The 11510-nt window shown below is 40.8% G+C and overlaps 1 protein-coding gene across 1 annotated transcript in view; it reads left to right on the top strand.

Annotated features, from left to right (window-relative positions):
* Nucleotides 1–10391, top strand: part of LOC107039422 (carboxypeptidase D) — a 22650-nt gene extending 12259 nt beyond the window's left edge. Inside the window, exons 6-8 of the mRNA XM_015259022.1 lie at nt 549–646; nt 2468–2973; nt 6698–10391. Coding sequence (XP_015114508.1) covers nt 549–646; nt 2468–2973; nt 6698–9913 — 3820 coding nt within the window. The 3' untranslated portion in view covers nt 9914–10391. The remainder of the gene's footprint in view (nt 1–548; nt 647–2467; nt 2974–6697) is intronic.
* The last annotated feature ends 1119 nt before the right edge of the window (nt 10392–11510 follow it).

Genomic DNA, 11510 nt, shown 5'->3' with positions numbered 1-11510 from the left:
GGGGGGGGGGGGGGGGGGGGGGGGGGGGGGGGGGGGGGGGGGGGGGGGGGGGGGGGGGGGGGGGGGGGGGGGGGGGGGGGGGGGGGGGGGGGGCAAAATTTGTGACACTCTAAATCTCACGGTTTCATTATCGAGCAGGTTTCTCGCAAGAGACGACTGTACCTGCGCAGGTTTTTCCCTCAAATGAGGTTTTCTCTTGTCCTTCGGCGAATGCGGTACAGGGAGTTGAGGAGTGGGAAGGGAACAAATCGTAAAGACCCGAAAGGGTATACGAGAGAAAAAAAAATTTAATAGCAAGAAAATTGATTTTCTTTCGTCAAAACCCATGTTATTCTTACGAAGTAAATGAGCCTTTCTGAGGATGTCTTGGAATTGAGGTCAAGTTCTCAAATTTGAACATTTTTTTTTTAAATTTATTTGAAGTTCACTCAAGGGGCGGTACATCAAATTCAGTGTAACAACCGCCCTAAAGGGATAAGTATCCAAAAAAAAGTGAACGAAATTGTTCTCTCGGTAATTCTAATAATTTTCTTTTGTGGCCATTTCAGATACAAACGAAGTGATTTTAAGAAAATAAGAGTAGAGGTGGGCGGCCCAACAATAGTAAATTTCACTCTGAGTCCTCTGTCTTCCGAGGCGCAACAAGGTAAAAGCGAGCTGGATTATCCAGAAGTGATACTATCGCCACTCGAGAGAATGATAGCTTCCCTAAGAATTCGTGACTATGACTACTAGGTCCTCATCAACTACCTCCATGACACAATTCCCAATTTGCACTACTTCTACTAATAACCACGATCACAATTCATTTATTTCTCCTGACTGATGAAAAAAATGATCAATTATTCTTTTTATTTACTATTTCCCCTTTTTTGTTTACAGCTCACGATCCCTAATTGGATCAGTGCACCTCGTTATCGTAACAGTTCAACTTTCGATGAAAGTGGACATTTTTATTTTTTTCCATGACAAACTAACTACGCAAAGATTTACTATTTTTTCTCCTTCAATTCCACTTTTTATTATCTAACGTATGAATGACTGTTAATGCCCCAACGCCAAATTTATTTTATAAAACACCTAGCGAATTTGGTAGAAAATTCTCTCAGATTTCTATTGAACTTCTATTGAAAATTCTCTTAGTTCTTCAATAGAGAATATTTTACAGCGAAAATCATTAAAATTTGCTTTTTCCCTACAAATTTCTCAATTGAGATATTTTCTATAGAAATGTCTCGGTTTTAAGTTTTTTTCTCAGATTTTTTTCAAAAGAAAAAAATTAAATGGAAAGAACTTGGAAAATTTATGTCAAGAAATTCCTGCAGAAAATGTCTCAATAGAAAAAGTTGTATAGAGATCAAATTTAAAATTTCTTTTCTATAACAGACTTTCTATTGATCATTAGCTGTGAAAAACGCGCAGTAGGACAGAATTGAATGTAGTCTTTCAATAGAATCGAAGAGAAATCAAATAAAATTTTTAAGCGAATTGGCTAAGTTTTTTATGAAATTATCTCATTCATTGTGTCCCAATTCCAAGTGCAAAACGCGTACACAAGGTATGGAATGAAAAAGAAATTGAAGTGTTTGAATCATGACATCACTAGTCAGTACAACTCGAGTGTTGAAGGATTGAAGAACAAATTAATGATGAAATTAAAATGTCTATTGTATACGCCTAATTCAATTACAATCAACGCGGTAAAAGCCACATGCACAATATGCACCGCGATCCACGTAATTCTAGACTAATAATGACATTAATAACGATCACGAACATATCTCATTAGTAAGAGAGTTATATTATATTGGTAAACTGATGAATCAGCATTTCTGTTCAAGAAAATGAAAAATTCCATATTTTTGTGCTATTTTTAAGAATGAAGAAAATCGTTGTACATTCCACACGTGTAATTCAACCGAATACTGAACAACTAATTAGTACTTATTCAGGAATTTGCGATAAGAATGATTAATTCGATGATTCATTTTTTCGTCATTCCTTATAGATCTGAAACTATTTTAATCGAAGAAAAATTGTAAATGCGATGGGCGAGGACACGAGACGCTTTCAAAATTACCAATTTCCATAAAAGCTCTGAATAATGCGAATATCAGCCAATGTGAAAGAAAATTCAATGTAAACTAGCTATATCCATTTAACCACTCGTAATCGCATGTCCTTCGTGAAGAGCAATAAAGTTGGATGAACAAAGAAAATGTGTACAATGTATAAAGCGGTGTCAACAGAACAGAAAAAATAAAGTATTATATTTGCTGTGATTGAATGTTCAAATTGTCTCACTTGAGCCACATCCTCTCCCTCACACTTTTAATTTAACTGTAAAAATCACGTTCTTTCAAAAACTTTTATTATGATTTTGCTTGAAACCCGTACCTTGTGTTGCGTTTACCCCAACTCACAGCAGTTATTTATTTTTTTGTTCTCCCTTTTATCACCCCCACAGCCCAAATGTCCCAGAAAATCGAGGAGTACACAAGACCCCGCGATAAATACGGATTTTACGAAGAGGTAAAATTCAAACATCACAATTACACCGAGATGGAGGCATTCCTGATGCAGCTGAGTGGAAATTACCCCAGCATAACTCGTCTGTACAGCGTTGGTCGTTCCGTTGAAAATCGAGAGCTGTACGTCCTCGAGATAACAGAAGACCCTGGAAAACACGATATTAACAAGCCAGAGGTCAAGTACATAGGGAATATGCATGGAAATGAGGTGGTTGGGCGTGAGGTCCTCCTCCTCCTATCGAAGTATCTCTGCGAGAATTATGGCACCGATACAAGGGCAACCCGGATTGTCAACACAATTAGACTGCACGTGATGCCGAGCATGAATCCGGATGGTTACGAAATATCCCATGTGGGGGATGTGGACAGTGTAGTGGGCAGGAAGAATGCCCATCATGTTGATTTAAATCGCAATTTCCCCGATCAATATGGCACGGACGAGGTAAACAGTCGCTTCAATCATTCGACCCTGACCGAAATCTCTCCCCTCTTGTATCAGAGAGGAACAAAGTTCCTGGATTTCAGTGGAATTTTCCATTATTCTAAGAGATTTTTCTCCGAGAATCAGAAAAAAGTTTGAGTTCTCAGTAGTTTGTACTGAGAAATTGGCTAATGACCGCAGAGGCCAGAAACTACGAAATAAATAGTTTTTAGAGATGCAAATGCGTCGAAGCGGTGACGAAGCGTTTGTGACGGCTGTCGCAATTCTCAACCTTTTGCCCTTTTGGTAATTTGCTAAAAAAATATGACAGTCATTTTTCATCTATAAGGGGAGGTTGGGATAAAATGGACACTTGACTTTATTTCAAATGTTCTTTCCCTTTGTGATGAGCCTAAACTGGGCTCAATTGATAAATTTGTGTCTGAGTTATGAGGAATTAAAACAAAAGTCTAAAGTGTCCGTTTTATCCCACTCTCCCGTATTCATGCAACTTCATTTTTTCGTCAATTTTGATTTTAATTCATTTCATATTAGCCTAATGTGCATTTTGAAATGGAAATCACGGTGATGTTTCTTCTTTGTGGATGAAACCATTTTTTATATTTATGACCGTCAGAAATTAGAAATTCGTTGTGACAGTCATTATAAATTTATAGAGATGTTTTAGCAACAGTTGCATATAAATTGTTTGTGTCCATCTTTTGTAGTTGGAAAATTACTGCGTCACATAACCGTCACAAGATCACAATTTTTTGGTCATATGACGTGATCTGAAAAATGACAGTCATTTTGTATCTTTAGGTGTACTTTAACTCTAGATTGGTCACCATAGGAGGGAAACCCCGCAACGCGTCGTTTTTCATTTCTGTCGTGAAGTAGTAGTAAACTAGGATAGGAGCATGTTTTTTGAAAATGCGTTTTGTTAAATCGCCGCTTATCAATTTGTGGAAGCGATTTTTCTTGCAAACTAATATCGAGAATTATCCTGGTTCGCTTCCTACCTACTCTAAAATTCTATTCAACAATATCTTGTGACATCACAAGGTGTAGAACGCTATATAAATTCCCGCCTTTTATCAAGCTTTTAATCTTTTCGCATCAGTTTGCGGAAGCAATGTAGCCAAAAATAGGTATTTTCATCATAAGGTCGAAAAAAACTTTTCTGACGAGTGTGAGGGTTGCAGACCGAGGCGAAGCCGAGGAATGCAATCATACGAGTCAAAAAAGTTTTTTTCCGAAAAAAATGCACTTATCCTAGTTTTCCAATTCACAAGTTTGTTCTCACCATTGATTGGGTGAGTGGAAAATTTCGGAAACACTTGAATTCGTCAAATGAAGTGTTTAAAAGATAAGAGTACAATAAATTGTCGCATTTTCTCTTCATCGCTTTTTCGTCACGGTGGAGACTTCCCCCACACCTACCACTCTCGCCTCCCGAATGTGAATACCTCGATGTTTTCTTAGATGCGCTATTGTTTCGCCTTTTTAGGAGATCGTACATAAAATATAAAATACTCCAACAGTAAATTTACGAAAAACTAGGCGCATGGTGGGGCTAGGGGCGTAGGACGACACTGAGAAAAAAAATATTTTTGCCAAATATTCATTTACTTGAGAGAAGCATTAATTTTTTCGAAATCATCTTTCTCCTATTGAGTCATTCCCAAGCGCGTCTGATTAGATTTCAATTATGCCAATCCTGTTGCTCTAGAGGATGACTATGTTGCATTTGACCTTGGATGAACTCGTCCAATGGTTATTCATTTTCCCAACATTTCTCATTTTCCAGAGGGAAGAATTTATATTAATTTTTGAATGTTGATAATTATTGAGAGAGTGCACTCAAGGTCTTAACTAACACGCTTATCTCCTGGAGCAATATAATGGTCATAATTGACACTTAATGAGGATGATCTCGGAATGACTCGACTGGAGAAATACGGCATTGAAAAAATAAATACTTCTCTCAAGTAAATGGATATTTCGCAAAAATAATTTTTTTTCTCAGTGTATATAACGGGAGTCTACTGTTTTTGTAAAATGATTTATCATTTATCATCATTTTGATTTTGATTTATCATCATTCTGAAGAAGTAAATAATTGTTTCCCATGTGGCATGAAATCGCTCTTTGTGCGATGTTACCGGAACGTCAGTAAATGCGCTTGGGCAGTGTAAATTCGGCAACGCTGGAGCCTAATAACACGGCGGGGAATCCCTGTGAAGGTGACCAAGCGCAAGTTCACATGATGACCAACTAGGGTTAATGAGGCACATTTTTTCTTAGTTCAAGGCACGCTTTGTTCTTAAAATAAGGACTCTGGCGTTCTTTAACGTAGAACCTTGCATTATTAATTAAGTTGTAACGTGCAACCGTAAATAACTGCGGTAATTTGAGAAGACAATGGTGTCAATTTCAGAACCTCGGGGTTCGCGATTTCAATGAGCAACGGTTCTTATTTTAAGAACCCCAGAGTTCCTAATTTGAGTTCAACGGTTCTAGGTTTGAAGACTTTTCTCCAAGTACGTTTTTGGTACTGAATTTCTACTGAAACTAAGTAACTAGTTTCTCGATCTCAGTATCATGACTGCTAGAACCACGAGTTTTTCACGAGTGAAGAAATTTTACAGACAAGTTTAACGCATTCGCTAGAAAATTCAATCGGATTTTTATTGAACTTTCGATTGGTTTTTGGCCGATTCTATTGAAAAATTTCGCACTTTATCTTGCGAGCTTCTTTTTAATATTGTAAAGTATGGACCCGTTTAATAATAAATGACTTTATTAAAAGAATTTGGGGCGAAATGAATGATAAAAAGATACAAAAGAAATGACACGTCCCCGGACTAACAACGAAGATGAAAGAATAACGAGAAAGAAGGAGATGAGCGTACAGGAAGGTGGTTGAGAGGGAAGAAAAGAACAAATACGCAACAGTATAAATATTCGACGGAAAATGTCAATAGAATTAGATTTTTCTATACAACTTATTCAATTGAGATATTTTCTATAGAATTTCCTCGGCTCAGATTTTCTACGTTTTTTACTTTTTTTCTTCAATGAATAACGAATAAAAAAGATTGAGAAAAACTTCGAAAATTCATGTCGGGGAATTCCTACAGAAAATGTCTCAACAGAAGTTGTATAGAAAGATAAAATTCCATTCATTTTTTATATAAAATAGTTTCTATTGGACACTTTCTATAAAAAAAAACGTACAGTAAAGTTGCGGAATTCATCAATAGAATCGGTCAAGCAATACAACTGATAGAATTTTCAAAAGGAGTTCAATGGGAGTCCAACAGCCTGTTCTCTCGAATCTGCTAGGTGTCCTTCGAGGAACCGACAGCTTCTTCTCTTCATAATACGAATAACCGCCCATGGAACAGAATCCGTACGGAGACGCATATAAAAGTGGCGGGAAAATCTGGCGATCTACTTCGTTGTACGGATGCGTCTCCGTGTGGATTCTGGTCCATGGGTAGTCAGTCACCCTTAGGGTGAATGCCCATGGAACAGAATCCATTATTATCCCTTAGAGTGAATGCCCATGGAACAGAATCCATGGGGAGACCCATCCGCGTAGACCAATCAGACTTGAGCAAATAAAATTGGCGGGAAAATCTTACGATCCAATTGGCTATACGGATGCGTCTCCGTGTGGATTCTGTTCCAGGGTAAGTCCCCATAATGAACCAATACATTCACGGGCGTATATTTTCAGCTGAATAAGCACCCGGAGCCGGAGACCAAAGCGGTTATGAAATGGATCTCTGAAATTCCGTTCGTCCTGTCGGCTAATCTGCACGGCGGAGCGCTTGTCGCCAACTACCCATGGGACGACGGTCCACTACAAGACGAACCTGGGCAAAACTTATCACCAGACGACGCTGTCTTCAAGGCTCTCGCCCTGTCCTACTCTATGGCCCACCCAAGGATGCACCTGGGTAAACCCTGTCCATCCCCTCCCGGAAGATCCAGCGTCTTGGACGACGCCTTCCCCGACGGCATCACCAACGGTGCCGCGTGGTACCCAGTAACCGGTGGAATGCAAGACTACAACTACGTCCACAGTAACGCCTTCGAACTTACCCTAGAGTTAGGCTGCGCCAAGTTCCCCCGACCCGAGGACCTTCCCCGGTACTGGGAGGAGAACCGAGAACCTTTGATGACGTTCATAGAGATGTCCAGGAAGGGAGTTCACGGGGTAGTTCGTTCCTCCATTGGTGGTCCCATCGCAAAAGCCAAGATTGAGGTAAGCGGTATTGATCATGTGATCTACACCGCCGAGGATGGAGACTACTGGAGGATGCTGACGCCAGGGCGTTACAATATCACCGCTAGTGCCTACGGTTACGAATCCTACACCCAAGAAGTCACCATCAAGGCTGAAAGGGAATCCAGAAAGGGAGAAGTAGTCCTAGACATCACCCTGATGAAGGACGACGACCAGCACTGGTCCTCAGCTTACGATTTCGCAATCCTGAAGAACTTGAGAAAAGGGTACTTGAGTAATGGGGCCTTGAACATTGCGATGGGTTCCCTGGAGTCCCAGAGGCCGGACAGTATTGTCGAGTTCGAAGCTGGAGATTCGCTGGACAGCATGGCAGTGCACTCCTTGAAGATAACGAGGAATCTGGGGGCCCCAGAGGAGAACAAAATCCACATAGCTCTGGTGGGTGGTCTGTTTGCATCGCAGCCTGTTGGAAGGGAGATGTACCTCCGTCTGGCGAATCACTTGGTGAAGGGAGACGCCATCGGGGATCCCCCCATAGTGAGACTTCTAGACAACGCTGTCTTCCACATTATCCCAGGGTTGGACGAAAAATTTGATAAGGTCGACGATAGCTGCAATCCTCAAGTCCCTGACGAAATTGGAAAGCAGTTGCTGGCTGGAGGGGATAAGGATCCTGTCACCAAAGCCTTCAGGCGATTGCTGGCATCACAGGGATACGATATCGTTGTTACCGTCATTGGGGGCAGCATTGGTGTCAGCTATACCGAGGATTACCTCAACGTCTACAAGACGCTAGCAGAGAGTTACGATGCTGCCATGCACAAACAGAGCTGCGATGCTGACGACAACTCCAGTGCTGTTGGCGACTACATAATGAAGAATTACAAGATCCCAGTGGTGGCTCTGTCCCTCTCCTGCTGCAAATACGCTGCTCCCGAGTCACTTCCGTTAATCTGGAGGGACAATCTAGCACCACTTAAGGAGTTACTCTTTGGGCTGACCACTGGAGTTCGAGCTGAGGTTCGAAATAGTCGGGACGAGCCACTTCGAAACGCTAAAGTTCAGATTGGAACTGAGGTTTATCCGGTCACCAAGAACATGGCGTACTTCATCAGGGTTCTGAACCCTGGGAAGTACTCTCTGATGTTCTCCTGTGATAATTACACCACCAAGACTGTGAACGTCGAGATCAAGAGCCAGGAGATGACAGACGTCACAGTTAAGCTCGAGGATTTGCGATCCACCGGATCCGTCGAACCTATTTCCAAAGAACCTCTGGACAATTTCCATGAAGAGAACGAGGTGAATCGTTCCCTAGATGAATTAAATAAAAAATACCCGAAGATAACGGAATTGAAGACAGTTGGGACCACCACCAAGGGCACTAAAGTACTTTCGATTGAACTGGCAGCTAGGAATGCTAAGCACCAAGTCACCAGTCGTCCCACTGTTGTCTTCTCAGCTGGGGTTGGCCAAGGGGCTCCTGTGACCTCACAAGTACTTATCCACTTCGCGAATCACCTCGTTAGTAATTACCAGAGAGAGAAAAGTGTGACTGATTTTCTAGAAAACTACAACATCCTCGTTGCTCCGAATTTATTCCCGGACACCGGGGAAAACCTGACGTGTTCGGCTTCCTCATCGGGTCTCAAATTTCCGGTTCACGGGCCTATGAGTGCAGACGCCGAGATGATAGCGGACTGGTTGAAGGAGACGAAAGCAGTGGTTGGGATTAACTTAAACAGTGGATCGAGACACGTGGAGATTCCCTATGGTTTCAATGGCAATAACTCTGGGGATTTCAGCACCAATGATGACGACACGTTTAATTATCTGGCGTCGACGTACACCCGCAATCATCCGTCAATGCTCCTGGCCAATCAGAAGTGCCAGGATGATGTGAGGATTGGGAAGAGTGGGGTCTCGCACAGCGGAGAGGCTCTCCCAGGTGGTAGGAGAGATTCTCTCATTGATTACGCTTATTTGAACACTAGTACTCTAATGCTAGATGTTTACGTCACCTGCTGCAATAGCGATCATCCGGTGGATGTTTGGGAGTATAATAAGAACAGTCTTCTGGCGGTGATGGGGGCTGTGGACAAGGGAGTCACTGGATATGTGTTGAACGAGGGGGGCGAGGCCATTGGGGCTCGTCTGTCTTACGACAATTCGGTGCACAGGGTCAGGAACATCGAGACTGGGGCCTTCTGGGTGCTATTGCCAGCTGGGAGTCATGCGATCAAGGCTGAGGCTGATGGGTACATTCCAGATACGAAAATCCTCACCACTCCGGACATCAAAAGGTTCTCCAATCTCGTGTTCATGCTTAAGAGAGATGAGAGCGTCTTCGGGCTGCCTAGGCTTGTGTTCGTCATCATTTCGGGGATCGTCTCCGTGGGGATCGTTGCGATGGGCATCTGCTGCTTTATGAGGTGCAAGGCAGCTGGGCAGGACGAGACGAACAAAAGGCGGGCTTATGCCTTCAGCCTGTTGAAGGATGGGAACAGCTTCTTTGATGATGACGAGAAGGAAGTCGAGGTCTTCAAGAGACCCGGCGGTGGGGAGCTGGTGGTGGCGAAGGAGTTGGATAATACTAGACCGTATTTCGATGAGGATGACGAGTCGGAGGAGGAGGGAAGCGATCTGGAGTTCGTTAGGCCGGATACCGAGTGGCTGGAGAAAGTTCCTATTATACAGGATTAAGTGGAGTGAGAGGATTGACTGTTATCCGTCCGTTTTTCATACATATCTCAGTGGGGAACAGGAGTGGTGAATCAGCTCAATTTTAGGACTGTTCAGTTTTGGTGAAGGACCCTGAATCTAAGAGTGACAGATTTTTTGGAAAGATTTCCTTGCAGAAGGATTTGAGAGAAATTCTGTCTTTTTCGATGTTGAGGTGTTCTCGGAAAATTGGTAGAAGAGGATAATTCGAATCAATTTTTTTTTATTGTTTTGTGAATATCTTCTGAGTAGGGGAGATACCGACATTTTCTTGATGGAAGTTTCCGTAGAGAGAATTGACAGCTAGGAAAAAGGTTTTTGTGAAGCAAATTTCACCTTTTAATTTCGAGATATTCTCGAAAAGCTGATTTTGAATTTAAATTGAATCATTAGTGGTGGATCAGGTCAATTTTAGGATCGATTATTTTTATTGAATAAAATATAATTTGATGTCTTTAAATGTAAAAGTCATAACAGATTTTTTTGAAGGTTTTCTTGTAGAGGAATTTCAGAGAAATTAAGGAGGACCTCATGAAATGCATGCTGTATTGTTTTGAACTTGAGATTTTTTCGGACGATTGATAGAGGAGGGTAATTCGACTTAAAGTAGCTCTATCCTTCGGCCGGGCTACACTGTACTTGGATATTTTCAGGTTTTAAATTTTTCAACTAAATTGCATGGAAAAAATTTGAAAAAATTCATATCTAGTCAGTATTATCTAAATTAAATTTCACAATATATTGATATTTATTGAAACATTTCCCTCTTATAAATAAATAATAAAACTTGTTTGCAAAACGGTGGATTATTTTTTATGAGGTGTCAAAAAAATTCTTGATTTTTTCACATCTATAATGAAAAAAAATTCAGATTTTAATCTTTAATTACAATGGAAATGTTGATTTTCACAGAATACACTGCGTTAAATCCGGATTTTTGAACATTTCTTTTTTGAAAACCAAAACGATAATTAAGTTAAGAGAAAAATTAAAATTCCGAATCTAATCGAGTTTTCAGCAATTTTTTTGCAGTTTTCAATAATCTTTGAATTTACCGTAAGGGTAGAGCTACTTTAAAGGGAGACTGCGGTGAAATTTGAAAATCGCCGTTACAGCTAGAGTCAATTATTGAGTGAATTTTGATGTGATGGCACATTTTAAAAAGCGGGAAAATATTGACCACAATCAGTTTGCCCCGTGAATCAACGAAAAAATTTTGTCTCTATGGAAATGCTATCTCCTTGGACTAGATATTTTCCGAAAACTGATCCGAATTGCGATTAGATATTCTCGTTTGAGCCTTTCATTGTTGATGGAATGAGGTTTGTAAATAAATTAAACGGTACATTTTTTAACTGGTTAATCCGATTCTTGGCGGAAGGATTGTCAGGGATTTTTTACAAACGTCATGTGAATTTTATGGATATATTTTTCTTACACGTTTGAGTCATGAATTGTTAGGGATAACGTGGGAGAAATAGTATTTAATATTGTATATACTGGAGTTTTACACATAAATGAGGGGGATAAATTTCAATGTGAATGAATACGACGATAAAACGTTATGGATTGTGATGGA

The sequence above is a fragment of the Diachasma alloeum genome, unplaced genomic scaffold, assembly GCF_001412515.2.
Source record: "Diachasma alloeum isolate Michigan unplaced genomic scaffold, Dall2.0 Dall_scaffold_00299, whole genome shotgun sequence".
NCBI lineage: Eukaryota > Metazoa > Arthropoda > Insecta > Hymenoptera > Braconidae > Diachasma > Diachasma alloeum.
This window is presented reverse-complemented; position numbering and strand designations above follow the sequence as displayed.